Source organism: Sinohyriopsis cumingii, unplaced genomic scaffold (genome assembly GCF_028554795.1).
Source record: "Sinohyriopsis cumingii isolate HCF-2022 unplaced genomic scaffold, ASM2855479v2 utg001176l, whole genome shotgun sequence".
In the NCBI taxonomy this organism is placed as follows: Eukaryota; Metazoa; Mollusca; class Bivalvia; order Unionida; family Unionidae; genus Sinohyriopsis; species Sinohyriopsis cumingii.
Window position 1 is genome coordinate 802716 of NW_028315968.1, and position 24703 is coordinate 827418.

General features: G+C 37.4%; 1 protein-coding gene across 1 annotated transcript in view; it reads right to left on the reverse strand.

Moving 5' to 3' along the window:
• Nucleotides 1–13616: 13616 nt before the first annotated feature.
• LOC149772756 (melatonin receptor type 1B-B-like) overlaps nt 13617–24703 on the reverse strand; it is a 39007-nt gene continuing 27920 nt past the window's right edge. Inside the window, exons 2-3 of the mRNA XM_089947291.1 lie at nt 15428–16020; nt 13617–13655 (exon numbers count right to left, since the gene is read on the reverse strand). Of these exons, the coding sequence (XP_089803417.1) occupies nt 13617–13655; nt 15428–16020 (632 nt within the window). The remainder of the gene's footprint in view (nt 13656–15427; nt 16021–24703) is intronic.

The window sequence follows — 24703 nt, forward strand, 5'->3', positions numbered from 1 at the left end:
TTAGTTTATAAATACCAGGTGTTGATCTAAATCATGACCTTTTTTCAGAATTTGTAGCAACCTTCGTAAACAAGTTCTATTTTAGTTTACAATGATTGGTTGCTTCCAAGGTCATGAAGAGGCATTGTCTTTAAGATATAATTTTTTATTTCTTGTATTTCTTAGAGTGAAAATGGTTGCTCTTCGTCAGGGTGACACTGGATAAAAGTAATTTGTAACAAGGACTTGCTTCTATAAACTTCCAGAAGATGATCACGTGACCCTTGTATACGTTTTAGAAAGCCCATTTAACCCATGTTTTGGAGAATTGATTTAAGTAGAAGCTGGGCTGGTAAACTGTTAGTTGTATGCTGTTTGGAGTTGCGTCAAATTACTTGGTTTGGAATTATTTCTAATTACTTGGATTCAAAAGGATTAATTCCATTTTTTTCTTGAAAATACTGTGCTCATTTAATATTGTGGAACAAGGACAGTTTTGTTTATAAAAATTTATTCAGCTATCAGAAACCGGAGTGATAATTTTTTATTTCTACAAGGAACTGTAGACTTCAAAATTGCATATTGCAGCATTCGTCATCGTCTTCCATCTTAGATTCTTCGTCGGGATTCAAACGTGAAATCAGCAGAACATTTTGTTATTAGGACCACTAAAATTTTATTCTCGGATTATTTTTTGAATTGTTTTTGGATTTAATTCAATAAAACTGTAAGTTCATATTTTTTTCATTTTTACCGAATTTTTCCAGGGAAATAAAATATTCTATTTTTTTCAAAGCTTGTTGTTTTCACTCTTTCTTGTGTTGCTGTTTATTCAACCCTAAACAAGTGACATTAGACTCGCATAGTGCTCAAGTGATGATGGAAATCAGGGAATGCTCAAGTGATGATGGGAATCGGGAAGATTTTGCCTCGTTGTGTTCACTATACTCCCGGTAGAGGGTCGTGCGATGACATACAGCAGTAACGATATTACACATACAAGAATGTGAGAAAATATGCTGTCGGTAATACAGTTAAGAAAAGCATATACTAAATCTATCTTTACCTATAATCTGTGGACAAAAGCATGTAACAAATCTATCTTTAACTATAATCTGTGGACAAAAGCATGTAACAAATCTATCTTTACCTATAATCTGTGGAGAAAAGCGTGTAACAAATCTATCTTTACCTATAATCTGTGGACAACAGCATTTACGACTTGGTTAAAGCTATCTTGTCTTAACAAAAATTGTTCAGATCTATAAATTGGATTCATTTTCATCGGCTAAAAATTGGTTCTATACCAATTAAGAAATGGTGCTTAGCTTGAATTAAAATGACAGTCACGTGTAAATAAGTCATGATTACCAATTATCCCCTTTGCCAATTTTTGTAATTTGAGGTAGCAATCTGATACACTTAGAAAAACATAGCTTATTATGACATTTGGTCGCATTATGCGACTGTGATTGGAGGTATTTTTTCATATATCTTCGTTGATTGGCTGCTGTGGTCATCACGCTTGTGATATCGATTTATCGAAAGTATGGCAATGTTGCAACTTGGTGTGCAGCTGATGATTAAAATTGCAAGAAGATTTAAAATTCATGTTAAAAATGAAATAAGACACCTTCACCTTAAAAAGTTAGAAAAGGAAAGAAAGTAAGCAAAAAAGTTCCAGCTGGTACAAGAGATGGCAGTGTACGTAATTTTTTTCCAAAACCTCACTGAAACGGGATGATTCGGGTTTTGTCGAGGATGTTTCAAGCATCACTGAAAATTGACAATTATGTCCGTTCAATCAATACAGTTCAAGCTCCATATCGGTAACCTCCACGATCACTTTTATCCGAGCAAATTATAAATCTAACTCTCTACAGTAACCATTTCCTCTTAAGAGACCAAATTACTCTATCATTACATTGCTGGTAGCTAGCGTGGGTACGTGGGAAAGCCTGCCAGTAGCTTCTCGTGGGTCGGTGGTTCTTCCCTGGGTTTTCCAGGGTTCTTCCTCCACCAGTTATACTGGCCGCCATGTATAGCCTATATTATGCTGAAAAATGACGTTAAACCCTAGAACAACAACAACAACAACAACAACATTGCTGGTAGCTGCTTACGTAAGGCTGCACTCTAATGCCGCAAATTCCTCTTTCAAAAAATGTTTCCTTTTGTCTTCTCTTACGGATGATTCATCGCCATACACTATATTGGTGTTTGATATATGTGATCCATTCCACTTAAACGTTTAAATCTTTCTCATTATATTGGCGGATGTATTAACGTTGAGCAGACGCATTTAATTGCATTAAAATACGAATATTTTGTATTCAATAGGCTAAAGTATTTATCATTGTTAACATTTTATCCTGATGAGTAGGCGTAGATGCAAGTGGGTCTCTTTCTTGCGGCATAGTTTCACCATAGAAAGATGAAGATCATTTTTCGCGTCACAAATTTGCAACGTTTGCTGGTTTTGTTAAGTAACTGCTCGGGAAAGATATAAATATCTATTTAACAACGAAGTTTGCTTTCATTGTATCACTACCAGTTATATTCTTAACTCGGCTTCAAGAAACATTGTAACAATAAATACAACTACAGCTGCTGCTGCTTCTACTACGACTACTACTACAACAACAACAAAAATAATAACAATAATGTGGACGTAATACAGATCCAAATCTTCAGAAGCTAAAAGCGCTTTACAATACTAGACAAAACAAAAAACATATATGAAAATATTACCAAAACAAGCACCATGCAATCGTAAAACAAAAGCATGCTGGTAATAATTATGGAAGTAAACATGATTAAGTCCATACGTCAATTCTTGTAGTAGAATTAGGTGGGTTTTACATCAAGATTTAGTATATCCAATAATCGTTGAAACTAGGATTGTTAATGTTAACCCGACATTAAAGGCTATGATACTTATTAAACATTTTGCAAAGACATATGCGCTAATTCTTGAAATGTATATTCTTTGAAGTATTTGGCATATGTACATTAAAATCTAGTTTCATTGAAGTATATGGCATATGTATGTTAAAATCTAGTTTTTTCTCTTTCGAGTGAATGGAAAGACAGGCTCGTCTTATAAATGAATTTCGAATGTAAATAAGGCAGCTTGGTACAGTTTCACCTGTTCTTTGCGTTCTTGCGTCCCTGTTGAAATGAACATTTTCTATGATTACACGGCTAAAACTTTGTAACATTCAGACACATGGAATTATGGAATTCGAATTAAACGTGTCCCTAGAGACAAGATGGGAGATCACTATTGCAAGACATGTTGTGTGATGAATCCCAAAGTTGTTCAGTCCCATTTTTTATGTTTAAGAAATCATGCATACCTTTGTAATAAAACCCTAGTAAAGTTCCAAAACATTAAAGAAGACTTTCTTTCACATTTTACATTAAAAGTAAAAGCAAATTTGTTGCAACCTTTAATATCTGTGTCAAAAGAGTTTTCATTTCCATCAGCGAGAGAGAGAGAGAGAGAGAGAGAGATGTTTTAAATGTTATTGATAAAAACGGTTCCAGATTTTATCATTTTTATGAACCCATTTAATCTTAGACGGCGGATCTAGCATTCCATCCAGATGTTCACCGATAAAATATCGTCAATGATTTAAACAATTCACAAATGTCTACACACGTTTCTAATCTTAAAAACGCAGTCTAACAGATTAAGAATGTCTTCTGTATCCGCTGAGGATAATACGGTAGTACCTTTAAGTAGCAGCGAGTAGAGAGAGAGTGTACATTGCCACTGGACTCTTTAAATGAAAGTATAAAGAATCCAGACAAAGTAAGAAAGGCTAAGGGAGTCACGTCAAGATTCAACGCATATTTATTTTCCTCCTGTTTAAGTAGTCATTTAAATGGTGCTATCCTTGTGACTTTTTTTATCATGAACCAGATACTCTTAATAGTTACAACACATCTATATACAGATAATTAAGGGATAATAACTACGGCTACTGTATTTGAAATTCAAATGATTTGGCTAATTACCACATAAAGCTATGAATTCTGGGTGCAACGACCTCAAACAAAATGGAGGACATAACTATTTGAACCGTGCACCGGTTGATTTCGTTCCTAACTGGAATTACGTCACAATTAATACTTCCAGTTCAGTACCCATGAATGTAGTTCTAGTCTATTTTTAGAACATTTTTTCCTCTCTCATTGTGGTGGTGATAGGAGAGTTTTATTCATGCATGTTTGGTAGGAATTTAAAGGTAACTGTTTATTCTTGATAATATGAGCTCAGGGTGTTGTTGTATGTGTGTATTTCGGCGACAGTGCACAGTGAGTAATAAGGCCTTGGTGATGATCCGGAAGTGAAATCTGTGTTCTGTTTACATGCTGCTATGTTGACAGTCCAGCATCTCAAAAAAGAGCAGGTTAACATTTGACAAGAACTTCACCGTGAAGTAATCTTTGAAGGTATTTTAGATTAACTTATGATTTGCATTGATTGTCACCCAGTGGAAAGGTCAGTACTGAGAAACAAATGTAGAGAACATATAGTAAAATTAATTGTGTTCTATGTCCTGTCAGGGCAGTATTGGAGTAAAGTTTAAATTGGTATAAAATCTTTATTATTAAAGATAGATACATGAAATTTTAATATGTCATGTATATTGACTTTGAAAATATAAGAATGAAATCAAATGTAAAAAAATAATTTTTGTTTTAAAAAATTTAATACAATTTTAATTTTTTAAAACAAAAATTAATAATTCTCCCTAAAATGCACATGTATAATATTTTTGGACTGGTATTAAATGTTATCAGCATGTATATTTTCCTACACCACATACAAGCTGCAATCTTTGATATTAGTCACATTTTGTCAGAGAAAATATCTTTGTAAGTCAAAATGAGATCTTTATTTAAAATACACAAGACAAAATTATAATTTGTATTGGCCATTCAGACTATTTATTAGGGGTCCAAGCAGCAAATTTATGTGTTTATGATGGGGTCACTTCCTGAGTAACACACATCTGCTTGTATAGCCTTCAGTAATTGTTTATAAACATAGCTATAAGGTATTTAGTGAGAGGACAGCGATGAAAACTTTATACTAGGACCTACTCAAGTTCTCTACTAAATCATTGTAAACTGTCTGAGAATGAGATACAGGTCAAAGGGATAAAATATGCTTTCCCCAGTTATATTTACCCTTGGATGTAAGAAAACAGCAAAACGATGTAAGTTGAACACAAATCGCATTCCATTTTATTGTTCAGTTTGGTTAAGATATTGATTGGGTTAGCGCGGCATTGTGGCCTCTATGATGTTATGGGAATTCTAATGATCCATAGTTGATCTGTGTGACCACATTTGGCTGTATTCACTTGCAATATCCAAAAGTATTATTTCCCTCATGAATAAGATTGCTTATATTAATATATTCCAATTTAGTACATTGTCACTTGACTTTCCTGTAGACTGGTATGTATTAATGTTTGCACCAATGATCAAACGTCACCGCCCCAACATTGCCCTATACTTTATAATACATAGTCTACCTGATTAGTTATTTAACTTGTAAATGGCTAAATATGCTTCTAGAAACCTCATATATTTTTTAGGATGAATTTATCACTTTAATACATGGCCATTGCTTCACATTTCTGAGTGTCACTCTGTCAAGTTTAATATTTTGCCCCATGCTTGCAAACTGAATTTTATTTTGAAATCACCATATCTAACACATTTTAACTTCATTTACATAGATCTTACTGTTTTCTAGAATTAAGTGAAACATATTGTATCTTTTCAGGTCTAGCCTGCTATTTGGAAGAAAGTGTTAGAGTAGTAACAGCTTGGAAGCTGTCCAGTAGTCTGGTGGTGATAGCAAGGTTTCATAAGGGCATGTGCAGTGTACTGCCATAAGTGACCAAGGTTAGTTCATATCACCACACTGATATATAGCACCTCAAAGACATGGCTTAGGTCTTCACGAGGGAGATCAGAACCATTTTTTCAGTAAGGTAGAGCCTCCCTAGAAACTATTTTCCTATCCCATTGTCACCTTTTGTAGTTATCGACATTGAAATGGAAGGCATTTTTGCTATAAAACACGGTAGTGGTCCCATCAGAACTTTAGATCTGAATGCGCTATTAGTTACGGAAACAACTGCCTAAATACCTGACACAACAAATGTGGAACATAGCACCTGTCATTATTTCTTTAGTGTGTACACCTATATACATCTGGACAGGCATATTGCGGTTTGCTGCCAAAATCACTATGAGCTATGATGCTTCACTACCCCTGGGAAAAAATGGTATCAGTTGTACAGACCCAAACTACCATTTGTATTAAATACCATTCATTAGTAAACTTTTTTGTCTAAAATTTGTCAAACTGTGTTTTAAAACTTGTATGAAAATTTAAGTTTTCAATAAAATTTAGTTTTTAAAATTTAAACGTTTATTTAATTTGCCATTAAAATTTAATTTATCAATGTTTGTAACTTTCGAACATATTTCCAGATAGGGCTTATCTTGTATTACAATTACGTTTTTACTGCATTGAAAAATTCCTATAATTAAGGAAGATATAACAAATTTAGTTTTGGTTTCTCAAGAGCACTTGGACCAGAACTTGCACCCTGTGGAACACCAGCACTACATACTTTCTGACAGGTGTCACATGTTTTCTTTGCAAGGAAATTCAAAAAGACTTCATGCATAAAGTTGAAATTGGTACAGCATGCAAATATAAAAATTTGACTAAAACTGGCGTAAAACATATGGCCTGTCAGGAATTACGTCACAATTAATACTTCCAGTTCAGTACCCATGAATGTAGCTCTAGTCTATTTTCAGAACATTTTTTCCTCTCTCATTGTGGTGGTGATAGGAGAGTTTTATTTATGCATGTTTGGTAGGGATTTAAAGGTGACTGTTTATTCTTGATTATATGAGCTCAGGGTGTTGTTGTCTGTGTGTATTTCGGCGACAGTGCACAGTGAGTAATAAGGCCTTGGTGATGATCTGGAAGTGAAATCTGTGTTCTGTTTACATGCTGCTATGTTGACAGTCCAGCATCTCAAAAAAGAGCAGGTCAACATTTGACAAGAACTTCACCGTGAAGTAATCTTTGAAGGTATTTTAGATTAACTTATGATTTGCATTGATTGTCACCCAATGGACAGGACAGTACTGAGAAACAAATGTAGAAAACATATAATAAACTTAATTGTGTTCTATGTCCAACTGGAGCACTAGTGACACAGGGATGAAACATTCCACTACGCAAGTCATCTAAATGCCTATGGAATTTGTTACTATTTAATATTTTAAGGAGCAAATTTAAGTGGAGGACAATTCAATTTGTCTATTAATAGTTCCAAGGAATAAAATTAATTTAGAATATTTGAGGGTACATCCGACAAATGTATGCAACATTAAGGTAGACGGAAAACAGCTGCTTCTTTTGAAAATAGCACAAACGTAGAAGAATTACATCTAGATACAATGTTGTTGCGACTTTTCATCTCTGGTGCACAAGCAGAGAAATGTGTGTTTTTACATTTTAAATGTTTTCGACTGCTCAATTAGCAAAATAAAGAGAGCAAAACAAAACAATATTGTTTAATTATTATTGTTCAAAAATACCAAAATGTCTATTAAAATTCTAGTCCGCATGTTTGAAAGAGACTGAATCTTCGTTTTGTTAAAACATATGCTTAACGTATTACCGTAACGCTCAATGCATCAATTATATCCTGAAATGAAAACATCGATATAGAGAGCTTTGGAAGTTCTGCAAATTATTCAGCTTTCCCCATGAAAATTGAATGTATTTCATAACCGTTATTCTATGTAATGTGCCCTGAACTTTGCTTAGAATTGGTATTTAATAAGTAGCGTGCATGAAAAGGGGTTACTTATTGGTTTAAAGGCTATGATTTATTAGGGAAGGGAGAAAGAAATCAACATGCCTGTGACTGCAGTTTAAATCCATTCAAATGTTCCAGATACAGATTGTGAAACAAAACTGAAGGGTAAATCATCACATAACCGACACAGACAAATTCCAGAACTGCACATTATATATCTAGGCCTAGCCCCGGTTACCTGCCTATCATAAAGGGAATTTTGTACAATTTCTTTCACAAAATGCCAAATGCATAATTCATTTTTTTTATGAATACATTACAAAAATTGTATTGAATGTGTGAATAAAATGGGGATATGGAATACATATAAAAACCAATTGAGTGTTTTGTTCTGAGTCGGGGGGGGGGGGGGGGCACGAAGGGAAAAATTGATTTGATACAGCGTTTAGAACATATGTCTCGGCCTAATGACGTCGACAAATTCCAACGCTGCATCAAACCCGTTCGTATGCAGTTTTGTCTATTTATCATTAGGTATAATTTTGAAATCAGTAAGTTAGATAGATATATAGATAGATAAATATAGATAGATAGATAAATAGATAGATAGATAGATAGATAGATAGATAGATAGATAGATAGATAGATGCGGCTACATTTGTTTATCTCAATGATCTCACACTATGTTTAGTAAGAAAGAAATAAAAAGCAGACCCAAGACATTTAATCCCGAATTGTTATCTTTTTCTTCTTTTTGCCTTTGACGAGTATTTCGTTTTGCTCAATTTTATCTCAAATGATCTTTACTGGAGTGTGTATAAAATGATTTTAGAAAATTAGTTAATTTGTTTCTGAAACTTTGTCTTGAAACTATGACCATCCTTAATTCGTTCATTTCTTTCGGTTTCCCATTCATACTGCTGTTTACATGGTTAGCAATTTACCAAAAATATATTTTGTTGCCTATCACATGATATGTTTCTTTAACTTTTAAAATTTTAACCTACTTTCAATGTTTTTCGAATGCCAGAAGAAATTAGAAAATCACACTTTTACGCTAGTGAAATTCACACTTCACAGAGCCATTTTTTTCCACATTTGGTTGCTTGGATCTTACTAAACATCCCCATATGTTCTTATTTCGTTTCTAAACTGTAACTATAGAGCATCATCCAAACATTTCAGGAGAGTTTTTGTTGCAGGTCACTAAAAACTTCCCTGTTATACTTCACATGCAGAGTCAGAAAGTTTTGTGAACTGAACAATGACTGAGATTATGTGAGCTTTCTTGCAAATATTTATTCGTCTTAATGCCCAAGATTTCATTTTCCAAAGTTCCCTGTTGTTGTAAGCCTGTTCAAAGGCCTGCGAAGAGAAGTGAACAAACGTCTCGAAGTCACTTTCATTGTTGTAAATCCAGCGGAATGTTAGTGTTTGAGATTTTACCAGTCTCCTGAACGAATGACGAGGAGGAAATATATTTTTATGGAGCTAAACTGACGAATGCTAGCTTCCTTTAAAAAAAAAAAAAAACAATACACCATAGTATCCACATTATCTCTCTTCGCAAAGTTATTTCCCTTGTATATTGTTCCATTGAAGAAGTCTACACTTTTCTTTAGTTCTGATTTTATTTGATGAAAGGTGATTATATATCCAGTTAAGAAACTATTTTAGCTCTTTTCCTAATGGCTTCAAACGAATTTACTAGGTTTATCCAGACAATTATATAAACTTTTAACATATGAAAACTGTGTCCGACCAAAAGGGTTTAAATCCATGCATTGATCTTGAAGTATTCGAAATGAATAATACAAATTAAATACAAATTCATTCATTCAACAGTATGATCAGTCTGAACAAAGGGCCTACATGGCTGTAATACCATGGTATAGTCCACTTTCCCACGTATTTCGGAATTTACGAGAGAGGATACAATGCAATGATCTTGAATTATTCGAAATTAAGTAATCAAAGTTTCTTTTGTCCAATAAATTACCTGAACGTAAGTCAACGTTGGAGTTCCAGTGCTAGATCATGATAAACTGGTTTCGAAATGGACTGACGCTATTCTTTTGTCGCTTCGTTTCCAATAGACACTGAACTAGGTCCATCAAAACGACAATATTTCCCTTTGTGCCTTCTTTATTAGAAAAGATACGTTTGTGGAAAAATTTTGAAATGCACCAATTTCTTATTTCATAAGAATTAAATTATTAATAGAAACGTCAGCCATGATTTTATATTTATGTCAGAAATGTAATTACCTCCTCTGGTGCATAATCAGGCTTCCAACTGGATGTGGTCTTTATGCTGTTTTTTGTTACTTTGTTAGTTTTGATTTTTTAAAAATTATATTCGCGAGGCTTTTAATTTTGGTTTTGAGTTTGTAATTTGTTCGAGTGCTTCATTGTTATAACAAATCTAAAACAATTTAAAGTTTAAGATTTTTTTAGTAACTCTTTCAGCATTAAAATCATTATTTATAAAGAGCATTGGTCACTCCATCTGAAAATACCTGAACGAAAATTGATGCAATTTAATAAAGCGAAGTATTGGCTTCTCATTACTACAATAACTTGAAGCAATTAATTATTGTTGACAGACAAATGGAATGACATGCAACTATTGTTAGGGCATGATTTGTTTTCAACCCTGAAGCAAATTAATTACTAGGTACATACTCCATGTGTGATAACATGTTTTAGGGACGATTCCATGTTGCATAGTTCAATAGCATATTTCGCGAGTATTTGAGAATGTGTCAACTAATAAGATAAAAAGTAAAAACCCACGAAATGTTATCTCCATGAAATCGTTTCTATACTCGATACTGTTCAAACATGTTACAGTACATATCTCTGATATTATTCATTGGTCGGAAAAGTCATTAGATAAATCTCGGTGATCCTGGTAACACAATAATTATCTTCGTTACTTGACCTAGGCAAAACCATCATACGAAATGGGTATTAAATTTATATTAGATACAAATAACTTTCGATAATCTTTAGCAGATGCTTTTATTATTATTCTCGAACAGATTTAATGTTTTACAAAATTTGTATGAAATGGCACGTCATAAACGGACGATGGATTTTACAGAAAACAATGCTACATACCTTGTAGATAGGTATGTTTGTATATATACAAACATGAAAACATTCATTAGCTCTACCAGTCGGTATTACCTCAGACTGCTCTGTTCAAAGTAATATATACGCTTAATGTCGTAACTTGGTTTAATTTAATATTACACTGGTCAACAGTGAAATCATTACTGACTTGAAAAGGCCCTAATCTGTAGTATTTTGGTGTGCCGAACACGAATATAACCGTGAAAAATTTGTATTGGCTCTCGTTTTGAAGATATTCATATACCTCATTTTCTATGTTTCACTGTGTAAATTTCTCCAGTAGGACTGCAGCAACATCCGGAATAATGATGTAACATTGCATAATACCATCATGCTCACATCATCCACAGTTGATTGCATCATTTTCTGATGCAATGCAATGCTAATGCCATGCGGCTGCTGAAGTAAGTTGACGTCAGCAGTGTACTATACATGTGTAGGCCTATTATACTAATGCCAGGCGGCTGCTGAAGCTGACGTAAGCAGTGTACTATATAAAGCCCAATCAGATAGGTTCAGCATTTAAAATATTTTAGACGTTGTGCGAGACAGTTCAAGCTACTGTTACATAAAACTTATTATTTTATCCATTTACGTACAATAAAGAACAGTAATGCCTCGAAAGTGTGTTAATACCGCGGACAATTTTTGCTATATTTGTGGGGAAGTGACATTTGCCAACCAGAAGAAAAGTATCAATTCTCAAGTGAAGAAGGCATATCATCTTTACTTCGGATGCAAGGTTGGTGACCAAGACAAGCCTTGGGCTCCGCATATATGCTGTGCTACATGTACAACACAGCTTTCACAGTGGTTGAATTGCAAAAGGTCATCAATGCCGTTTGCAGTCCCAATGGTGTGGAGAGAGCCAAGCAACCACCTAAATGACTGTTATTTCTGCTTGGTTCCTCCTCTTTCCGGCGGAATAACGAAGCGAAAGAAGTCGAGAATAGTCTACCCAAACATTCCGTCTGCATTGAGACCAGTTCCACATGGTGAGGGACTTCCTATTCCAGAACCTCCAGCAGAATATTCTCTTGATTCATCTGACGAAGACAAAGGTGAGTCGACCTGTTCTTCTCCTGGTCCATCAGCATGCAGTGATCCAGATTTTCACTGTGGTGCATCATCAACCCCACACAGAATAACACAGGAAGAACTAAATGACCTGATTCGTGATTTGGACTTATCAAAGAACAAGGCAGAATTGCTAGGATCAAGACTCCAACAATGGAATCTTCTAGAAGAAGATGTCACAATTACTGCATATCGAAAGCGCCACCAGCAATTGGAGCCTTTCTTCAGAAAGGAAAGTAATCTGATATTCTGTTCCGATATTGAGGGCCTCATGAATGCTTTAAAAATCACTCATGACCCACAAGAATGGAGACTATTTGTGGACTCTTCGAAACTGAGTCTCAAGGCTGTGCTTTTGCACAATGGAAACATTCTTCCATCTATTCCAGTAGCGTATGCTGTCCACATGAAAGAGACATACGATAACTTAAGGCAGCTACTGAATTCCATTGAGTATAACAAGTACAGCTGGCACCTCTGTGGTGATTTGAAGGTAGTTGCCCTTTTAATGGGACTGCAGCAAGGATATACAAAATACATGTGTTTCTTATGCGAGTGGGATAGCCGAGCAAGGGAAATGCACTACATGAGGAAGGAATGGACTCACAGGCAGAATGTAGCCATTGGAGAGAAGAATATCCAACACCCAGCTCTGGTTGAGGCTCAGAAAATCTTGCTACCACCCCTTCATATCAAACTAGGTTTGATGAAGAACTTCGTGAAGGCCATTGACCGGACTTTGCCAGCATTCCGATACCTGCATGAAAAATTCCCTCGACTCAGCGAAGCAAAGATTAAAGAGGGAGTTTTTGTGGGTCCTCAGATTCGAGAGCTTTTCAAAGATGACCGGTTCAACAACTTGCTGGAAGGTGACGCGAAACAAGCATGGAATGCTTTTCGCCTAGTTTCTACAAACTTCCTCGGAAATGTTAGGGCAGAAAACTATAAGGAACTAGTAGAAGACATGTTGATGAAGTATAAGAAACTTGGCTGCAATATGTCTCTAAAGATTCACTTCCTTCATTCCCATTTGGATTTCTTTCCTAGCAACTGTGGTATTGTTAGTGATGAACACGGCGAACGTTTTCATCAAGATATCGCAACAATGGAACAAAGATACCAGGGAAAATGGTCCACTACAATGCTGGCTGACTACTGCTGGACACTCCTCAGAGATGCTCCCGAACAGCTGTACAAGAGACAGGCGAAGAAATCTAAGATGTAGTCAATGACTTGATTTTTTATAGGTAGGCTATTACAGTTGACCTTTTACTATTGGAATGCATTTCGTTATGTAAACATTAATTTCTTGCAGATTACAAAAAAATTAGAGCCAATTTTGCAATTTGACTGTCATATTCGTGTTCAGCACATAAAAATTGATAAGAATTGACTAATTTTATTTCAGTAACATGACTTTTGTAAAAATTTGTTGTCCAGTGTTATTTATAGCTCCTTACAGCCATACAGTTCTATTTTCGTCTGAAATTGTCTTTGATCGTTGTCATATGTGTCAAACATATATGAGGAAAGCTCATACATGCTGGTGTCATGTAAAGGCATGCAGCTCGTGTGCACACTTGTTAAACTGAAAATCAAGAACAGAAAATAAATGTATTGAATTCATGTGGGCAGAAAAGCACGTAGTCAATGCAGTATATAATTTATATACAATTTACTGATTCATGAATAATGGCGATAAAAACGTGTGCACACAAATCCTCTGAGGACAATCAGAGAGAACTAGACAGCAAGACGAGATAATCTATGCTGGAATGCATTATACACATACTTTCCCTGATATTCCACAGTTGCTAAATCCTCGTCTTTAAATATCTGTAGTACTTTGTAAATTATTGGTTTCTGCTATATGAGTAAGGATCAATTCTCATTCTGAATGAGTACGCCTGTTGTTTTTTTTAACGGTAATTTTTGACCAAAATTATTTTTCGACAATGACAAATAGTGTGGGAAAAATATGTGGCTGCATGGGTGGTGACCTAAGAAATATGTGTTAGACGATAAACATAATGCTATTTAAATTGAGATCAAAATTACATTATTTTAGGAGTGATAATAGTAATGGTAGTAGTTGTTGTTATAGTTTTTGTAGTATTTTCTTATTAACGTCGCTGTTAATTCCACCTCATCTCAGGTAAGTGTTTTAAATAACACACACACACACACACACACACACACACACACATATATATATATATATATATATATATATATATATATATATATATATATATATATATATATATATATATATATATATATATATATATATATATATATATATATAATGAATGTATAAATGTGTATTTCGGATGTTTGAATCTATTTGGAAGTAAATATCTCCTGTTGTCATTGAATTTTATATACAAGCGATATACAATTTTACGGTATATATTAATTGTACCACCATCAATGTATAAAAGATACTCAAATGTATATTTATATACCTGCTGACGGCCAAATGAGCTATACGAAAAAAATATCGGTTCTTATTTGATTAACGATGTCATTACCTAATCATATAAGGAGCTAATTTAGAACTGCATGAATCTTAGTGTGATAGTTAGGGTTAGTAAAGTTTAAAACAGTTAACAATATTATTTACCAGCTACATATTGTACTTAGAAAATATTAACATAGACATTAAGATCGCTTCAGAAAACTATCAGGTACTAATGACAATAATTAATAACATATCGAAATGATAAATTATTGAAAAACTGTCGTGTCTTCCTGATATGATTGTATGTACACAGCCAGCATAATTAATTAATCAGTGTTGTATTTTGAGTAATTTAAAGACTAAAAGATAATGATAACCTAATTTCTGCATGATGTGGCATGGTAACGTGTATATATCTATCAGCTTTATATTATTCATTGAACTCTTATCTTTTTTGTTATCGAGAATTTTAAAACGGCATCGTCTGTGCAATGCACCAAGCTATAGTTTTGGCAACCCTGTTATTTCTTTTGGGGTAATGCAAACAAAGTAGGGTTGGTTGTCATTGAAAACGGTTACTGAATTCCATATCACAGCATTCAGAGTTTGTCAATGCCGCTAGCATGAATCGAATGCAAAGACGACTTAAAAATGCTACTTTAAAATTAATATTGTACAGGGTTCGTAGTTTTCTTTCTTTTGCAGCTACAAAAGAATTGTTTGAACTTGGCACGAAACTGTTTATTCATAACCCCATATATCACTGGGTTACAGCAACTGTTGAAATAGGCGATCATGAGCGTGAAAATGTAGAAACTCATGGGAACGCCTTCTACGTAAAATACAGACAGCATCATACTTATGCAGTATGGAAACCAACAGATGAAAAATATTACGAGCACCACGATTAAAGTCACTGTCAAGTGGATTTCTTTGGCTTCATTCCGCTGTTTTCTACTTTTGACTGAAAACGTGTTGGCATCCTTTATGACACCATTGATTTGGTAATGATTTGGTTCTCCATGTGAAACTGTTTCTGAACAGTCTTTCTGAATGTTGTACCTATTTAAAGTTGACTCTCTGGAACAATTTTGGTCATTTTTAGACTTGACATTGTTCATCTGAATAACAATTGAACTAAATGAAACTTTCTTGCATTGATTTTCTTCTAATGGATTAGCATCACAACCTTCGTCCAGTTTGCTCTCTAAACTATGTTGAGCTTGCTGTAAAGCCTGCCTTGTAGAGGTCGACACCGGAAGTTCCGGAACGACCTTCATGTGGCTGCCATGTACTCTGCGGAAGATCATGATACTGCAGAATGTCATGAGAGTGAAAGGGACACCGAAACAAGCCCCTATCATAAAAAAGGCGTACGCTTTGCCCTTCGTCCAGTCACAAAAGCAGAAATGCTGCATCGGAATAAAAGAATACTGGGCCCATCCGTAAAGAGGTGGTGAGGACACCAGCGCAGACACGCCGATTGCCACTGAAATAAAACAGAACACAATTCAGTTGATGTATAACCTTCAAATAGTGTGCATTAAGAGCAAAATCGGTTAAGCATTTAAGAATGTAGTACAACAAAAACATAATTCCTTCTTCATACAAGTTGTTCTATTCAAATAAAACAATAATGCACAAAGTGCTGGACGAAATCCTTACTCCTTGATAAGATATAGTTATAGCCCTCTTGAATTTCGCCTCACGTCAACCACAGGAATATAACTATGTTGCATCTTCTTGTACAAACGTTTCGATAATGTCCGTGTCTTCCCATGAGTAGTGAAGTGGGACGATATAGCCTCGGTGGGAATTAGGATTACGGAACCCCCCCGGGACGATATAGCCTCAATAGGAATTAGCATTAAGGACACCCCCCCCCCCACCGGGACGATATAGCCTCAAGATTTATAGCCTCAATTTAGACTTAGCATTACATATCCCCCTTGGAACGATATAGCCTCAAACTTTTTTAAATACACACTGGGACTGTATAGCATCAAGGGAAATGGAACAGTGTATAGCGACAAAGGGAAATAGAGCGTCTGACATCACGGTAGGGGAGATTGGTAACACTGTAACTACTAGGGGCAGCTGACGTCTCATGAATAAACAAAGAGCGGGGTGTACAGAGAGAATACAGACAAGACTTACATTATACATAGACAACATTAAAAAAAATTTTTTTGGGAGTTAGGCAAGAAAGTTAATTTCTTTTCGAGATATGGGAGGGGCCCTGAAAGTGCCTTTGGGCTTAAGTTAACATTATTCTGTTAACACAGAAGGCATCGCTTAGGTCTCCTTGTTTTCCTCAAACTTTGTCTCACTTCTGGGCCATAAATTAAAACCTCTTTCAACAACCTTGCCTCTCCACGTAGATTCTTCTCTTCCAAATGTTTGTATCCGTCATCCTGACAATGGTCAACGATGATCGGACATACATGGGTAAGTCCGTACGGAACAGCATTGAAGATACTAGAGTAGAGGATTCCACGTTGGTCCACATCCTGGTGACGAGAACAGGTGAAGGAATGCAGTGAACTGCGGTTATTTCTAGGGGAAGGGAGGATCGAAACGGATTGAGTTCATTGACCAATCCAATCACGCGTTACAAAATTCAGTCATTATTCCTCTAATCCGAAGAGAGCAGTCTGTGACGTTACATTCCCTATATAGAGGCGCTGGCGTCTGTGCGCAGTCAATCCATGCGACAGTTTTCAAACATGACGGACACTAAGAAGACGATGAACTGGGGTGTACCGGCCGTGGAAACGAAAAGAGATGGAATAGCATCGACTAACCAAGACAACCCGGACTTACTTCCAGAAGAGGTTAATTTTAATTGGGATTTTGTGGATTTTCTTTCGCAAGAATTTGTTCCGGAACCAGTATATTCGCCACCTTCTCCTTCTTTACTACACGTGGAGAATTTTAAACAGAGACAGAAAGAAGAATTGGAGAAATTTATACAGCAGCAAAAGGTAGCAGAACAAGCTTTTCTTCCTACAGCAACAACAGCAAAAAGAAGAGGTAAGAAGGAAACAAGCAAAGAAACAAGGGTGTGAAAGTCAAACGGTCACGATACTATTAGACATATTAGCGGAGTTAAGAAGTCTAAAACAAATGAATCAGACTTCTTTATTACGACCGAAGAGAAAAAGACCTTCCCGAGCTATACAATCCAGTCCTGTGACTACACTTGCCATTCCACCCTTAGTGATTTCTACCAAATCATCGACAGTACGCAGTCCAGAAGTAGGCCTTGGCCGTGGCAAAGGCTTAATGCAGTTAAAGTTGATTGTTTAAATCAACAAAGACCCAAAAGTCCTTTTCAGGGCCACCCATTTCTCTCGAAAAGAGATAATATTTCAATTGCCGACATCAATTAAAACTCAAAAAGCCTTTTTTGTTTTACCCTTATTGTATGTGTGTTTGTGAGTGCGCGAGTGTTGGTTCTTATTCTAAAGATCAAAACCAAGAGACACTTTCGTTTTATTACTGGCCTATTATAGTACAAATTTTACAATCCAATTCACAACATATCACTTTAAAAAATTCATAGGCTTCTTCTGTGTCTGTGTTCACTCTCTCTGTTTTTTAAGTTTCTTCACTTTCACAGTTTTTCCCTCCATTTCTTCCTCACTTTCTCCCCTTCTTCTTTTCTTCTCCTGTTTCTCTTTCTGCACATGTCTGGCTTCTTCCTTGTGGGAGGCTACCTCTTCTTCCTGTTCATAATTCCTCTCTTCTTCTTCTTGCTCCTGTTGTTTCTAAGGGCAATCTGAATACCAATGTCCTTTTTCTTGACAATGATAACAGGTATCTTGACTTTTGTCTCTTCTAACCCCTGTTTTGCTTTTTTGACGGTCTGGACACTCTGAAGACCAATGTCCTTTATTCTTACAGATATAGCAAATATCTTGACTTTTATCTCGAAAGGAGGGTGAGTAGTCTGTCGGCTTGTCTGAAGAAAATTTTCTGATGACCCTTCGCAAAGCTCTGATGAAAAGTTCAATCTGTGTAGGCTATTCCATCGTTCTACTCGGTTTGAGAGTGAAATGAATAGTGGAAGGACAATACACACATCCTTTATATGGTCTGCCATGGATATAAAGTGACCCATGGTGTTTACCATGTGGTCATTTGACTTTTTGCAGTCAAGATGAAACGATCGAATCAATTCGAGAAGAAAGAAGAAGAAAGTAAGAGACAGAAACGTGATTTATCGACTCGTAGAATAGCTGAAGTCTTGCCACAAATTCATGCCAGTGATTTTGAAGATGACATGAGTGAACCAGAATCCAAACCCAGAGAGTCTTCATCTAACCAAAGTTCACCACCCTTAGTAAACCACTTTAAATTACTATCACATTCGAGAGACGTAAAAGCGCTCCTCTAGAAAATTAGAACCACGGGTTACACTTACAGAGTGAAGTTTAAAGATTTCAAGTCCGACGTACCGTTGGAGAAAGCAAGGGGCTTCATCACCGAGATGTGGGATTCTTTGCTAACCACACCAAAGCGACAATGTCAAGCTAAAGAAGACGATCGCTTGAGACTTTCCATACATCACGACGGTTTGGAATCCCCTGTTTGGATCGAGTTACGCAGTCCCGTAGAACTGACACCTTCCAAAGTCATCGACAAGATTCAACACGTGCAACAATCCAATGACCAGTTTGACATCACCGATGGAAAAGCGACACTGTCTATGACCCACGTCTCTCCTCCTCAAGAGACCGGACAAAGAAAAAAGGTGTTATTGGTGGACGACCTTCGCAGCATTAAGCGTAGCATCGTCCAAATTAACAACCCTCAAGACCAGATGTGTTTAGCCAGGGCTATCGTGGTGGGACGAACGATACGGCAGAATGGAAAAGAGCCTGGAAAACTATTCGACAATCGGACCGAGCCAAGCAACGAAGAGAAGCAGAACTCCTGTTGCAACAAGCCGGCCTGTCCATAGACACACCTTGTGGCATTCCTGAAATGCAAACATTGCAAGACGTCTTGGCTCCACGCTACACCTTGAAAGTGTACCCTCAAGAAGTGCGCAGGCCTCTGTTGTTTCGAGGCTATGATTTTAAAAATGGAAAATACATTCACGTCTATCATCACGATGAGTATTTTGATGCCATTACCAGTATCACCGCATTCCTGGGATACGGTTATTACTGTGAGAAATGTAACTATGGCTATAACAATCGAAAGCAACACAAGCATTGTGGCTCGAAATGCTCAGGATATTTGGCCTCCCAACCCTGTCTGGACGAAGGACAAGAAAGAGTGCATTGCCCTGCTTGTCAGCTCACGTTTGTCAGCCATGCCTGTTACCAACAACATCTAAAGACGCATGGTTCACAGAAGAAATGTGCTTGTCAACTGCTGAGATTGTGCCCTACTTGTGAACAAGGCATACGTACCAATAATGCCAAGGCACACGTATGTTCAGGAAAGAAACGATGCCACATTTGTCACCAAATCGTGGACTTGGAACATCAATCTTAAATCCAAAAATACCAATAGCAGCAAGAGAAAAATGATGACCACAAGAAGAAATGGAATTTCATCTTTTTCGATTTTGAATGCATGCAAGAGACCGGTATTCACATTCCTAATTTCTGCGTGGCTCACCAAGCACGCAAGAAGTACATCCAAGAGCCTATATTTAGTCATTGTCCTCACTGCAGTAAGATTCCTGGAGGACGGGAAAAATCTTTCGGGGACCGAACACACTAGCCGATTTTGCTCAAGTAATCTTAGACCCCATCGACGAAACATGGAACCAGGAGGACATCGAACGTTACGGAGATTGTCATAGCCATACCACAGTAATGGCCACAATTTCTCGGACAGTTTCTTTTGAGGTACTATATGGAACAAGGCACTGCACGTCCTAAAGTCACTTTGAACGGAGCCAAAATCATTTTCATGCAAGTGGGACAAGTACAGTTTAAAGATTCAATGAGCTACTTAGCCATGCCTTTGAGTCGAATGCCTAAAACGTTTGGAATAACAGAAATGTCAAAGGCTACTTTCCACACTTTTTCAATACCGAAGCTAATCAACATGCTGTTCTACCCCATTTGCCTGGGCTGACGATTACGACCAAAACAACATGCGCACCAAACAACGCAAAACTTTCTACGCTTGGTACTAGGCCATTGCCTCAGACCGTTTCGACTTTCAGGAAGAAATGTTAAAGTATTGTCGTTCCGACATGGACATTTAACGACGTTGTTATGGAAAATTTCGAGACATGTTTATGAAACACGGAGGGGTCGATCCTTTGAAAGAAGGTTGCACCATTGCCAAAGCGTGTTCCTTAGTGTACAGCCAAAGATTCATGCCTGAAAACACACTGGCTGTCATCAGTCCTCAAACGACCAACTATGTCAAACGTCAATGCTCAGTCAAAGCCCTGTGCTGGTTACATTATTTGTGCGGCAAGGTAGACAAATGGATTCAGCATGCCCGCAACGGAGGGGGTGAAAAGATCATCGGAACGTATTAGGTAGATGGCTGATACTTAGTAAACCCCAAGATCGTGTACGAGTTTAACGGTTACTTATTTCACGGATGTCCCGTCTGTTACCCTGAACGTGGCACTAAAAATCAGGCTTTACAACGAACCATGGAAGACTTGTACCAGGCCACTTGTCAGCGACGCCTAAAGTTAGAACAGCAAGGATACCAAGTGGTGGAGATGTGGGAACACGAGTGCTATAACCGTTTGAAAACCGATCTCGAGTTTAAACTCATCGTGGAAAGTTACCAGTGGTTGGACCCCTTAAACCCGAGGGATAGTTTGTACGGAGGAAGGACAAATGCCACCTGTTTGCTGTACCAAGCCGACAAAGAGAAAGCAGAAGAAATCAAATACTTGGATGTGTGTTCGCGGTATCCTTAAGTGTGTAAATATTGTCACTTTCTTGCAGGACACCCGCAATTGCTGACACATCGACCTGGACCACATTCGACAATACGAAGGCTTGATCACATGTCAAGTCTTGCCTCCCACGGACTTGTACCATCCCGTGTTACCTCACCATTGTCAAGGCAAGCTGATGTTTCCCTTGTGCCGTACTTGTGCCGAAACGTGCAACCAAGAGCAGCCTTGTCAGCACACCCAGGAAGAACGCGCCTTGACGGGTACGTGGGTTAGCATGGAATTGTTCAAAGCTCTGGATATGTGATACCAACTGTTAGAAGTGTACGAAATTTGCCACTTTTCCAGGACACAACACTACCGAAAGAGTGACCCAACTCAGAAAGGCATTTTCGCAGACTACGTGGATGTCTTGTTGAAAGTGAAGCAAGAGGCCAGTGGCTATCCTTCCTGGTGTCACACTCCCGAAGACGAAAAGAAATTCAAAGAAAAATGCTGTGAGCAGGAAGGTATCACTTTAGATCACATCGAGAAAAACTAAGGCAGGCGATCGTTTGCCAAAGTGATGTTAAATTGTTTGTGGGGCGAAATGGCACAACGACCGTGTTTACCCAAGACAGAACTTCCCGCTACTTCCAGATGATTCACGACAAAACCAAATACATGAAACACGTGGACGTCGTTCGCGAGGATTGATTCATGAGAAAGTGTTTCATTGGTCATACAATCATCAACTACCCCTTGGTTCAAAGGATTGGTTTGTTATTGATGATTGTATTTGCTACCAGGTAGACTTACTGAAACTAATTTCAGAGGAAGAAGAGTTAAAGGATTACTAAAATCTTTTACAGAATGTCACCTGAGTGAAAGAGGAAACTTCTGAAAGAACTGTGATGTGCAAGTTAGTGACTAAACGATTTAGATTCGACACTGGAGTAAAACCATCTCTGATCAGAAAGTACTCTTATTATCTCCGACAAAAATAAAAGAGTTTTAGTATGACTTATTCATGGATACTTTACAAGAGAACATTCGTGGCTTGCATGTGGAGTTGAGAGAACGCATTTACCGTCAACTGGTTAAAATTCAAGTCAAACGTAAAGAACAATTGCATTCGTTACGTCACCGGTGTTTGAACCACTGGTACCTGAATTCTATAAGAGGACTGATTCATGAAAAAGTGTTCCAGTGGTAAGACCTTGTTCAACACTTCGAGGTCGCGAAGGATCAACATGTTCATGATTTTGGTTACTTCGAGATTCACCTACTGCAACGAATTGAGGAAGAAGAGTTAAAAGATTACAAAAATCCTTTACGCAGCATCTGCTTAGTGGAAGAGGAAACTTCTGAACGAACTCCGAACTGTAGATTACAGTTTGCAAGATTTAGATTCCCAACTGGAGAACGAAGATCTCTGGGTAGAAAGTACATTTGTTGCTTCCGAATAAAAGAGAGTATAAAAATAGGCTGTCATGCCACGGCTTTTATCCAAAGTGATTCAACAGATTCCGTGGAAGGAACTCAAAAACAAGATTTAAACCGTGGATGATTACCGTCACTTATTACAAGAACTGTTTCCGTTCAGTTTGGGTCGACGTGTGGTGTGTGTCTTAGTGACTTGTTTTCTGTTATTTCGTTTATCAGCCGAGTTCTTGTGGACTCTTTACGAATAGTACTTACTACCCAATCAAATCAAACATGAAAGTGGTGCCTTTAAACGGTCACGAGAGACTTATTTTGCTCAAAGCCTTGCGTTTTCATCTGGATACATCTCGACCTCTACGGGAAATAAAGATTCGTCAACTTTTAGCTACCGAAGACGTGTATGACGATGTGTATGTAGCTTGTGACAGATGTACGTGCCTGGAAAAAAATGAGGTTTTGATGTTTGGACCCAAGAAGTGGCCCAGTATGTTCGAGAGTTGTCCAAGGATAAAAAGGCATTTTTCAAACTGTGTTATTGACAATGCCAGAAGAACCCGTCACCGAGGACAGGACTGTCATTGACATTTCTGAAAGACCCTTTCGGGAGGACACTTGTGTGACATTACCCGCTGTAGAACTTGTCAGAACATTACCCAAAATATGTTGTACAGAAACTTGTTTCTATTCCACTTTGATCGTTTTCGAGTGCATTTTATCGCTGTACTTAAGCCTTTGGCTTTTATGTATTTCTGTCTTTCGTGTTCATTTTTAAAACATCAATAAACTTCTCAAAAAGTATAAAAACTCTTGTCTTGTCTGTTTTCGTGTCACAAGCGACATTCCTGACACTATGGCTACCTCTGCTGCCTCTGTTCCCTCTTCCTCCACTTTCAAAGTCATCGACGAACACTTAGATCGTGCCAGTTGGGAGGCTTTGTATCTTCGCCATCCCTTTAACATGCTCATTGCTGGACCTAGCGGTTCAGGCAAAACCGAATTTTTCAAACGTTTGGTCGAACATAAACATCATTTGATCGATCGTCCACCTCAACGAATCGTGTGGTGTTACAAAGAGTGGCAATCGGCGTACAGCCTCTTTCTAGAAAATCAAGGCGATTGTATCGTGTTTGTGGAAGGCATTCCTAACGAAGACGACGGAATCGTGTCTGACCCCCTTCAAACCCATTAGGTCATTTTCGACGACATGTTAGGAGAAGACGAAAAAGAAATTAAACTTTGGTTTACGCGCAAACGGCATCATCGTAATACCAGTGTCATTTACATCACTCAAAATTTGTTTCAACAAAGTAATGCCCATCGCACCATCAGTCTCAATGCTCATTACGTGGTCTTGTTTAAAAGCCCTCGAGATAAATCGCATGTGCAAGTCTTAGCCAAACAGTTTGGAACGCCTTGGCTGACTCAGGCGTACGACGATGCCACTCAAACTCCACACGCCTATTTACTAGTCGATTTGAAACCTACTACTCCCGATTATTTGCGATTTCTTACCCATTTGTTTCACCACAGGTGTCAAGACGGAGGGCCTATCCTGTACATGTCTCCGTCCTCGACGTAACCCCCAAAAAATCTATAAAAACCTCGGACACTTTTCGTCTGTCTCACCCAGCGTCAACATGACGTCCCTTCAGTCTCATCTTCCCGTCAAATTGATTCGTGCCTTGTATGGCATCAATCGCGAAAAAAATCCACAAATACGTGCTCGTGTCTTAGAAGCCAGTCTCAAAGAAGTCTTACGATGGTTCAAGGTGACAGCACGTCAATTACTGCAAGGTATCATTCAGATTCCTCATCAAACCAAACGCTTTTTTGATAGAACCAAAGTAGCTTTGACCCA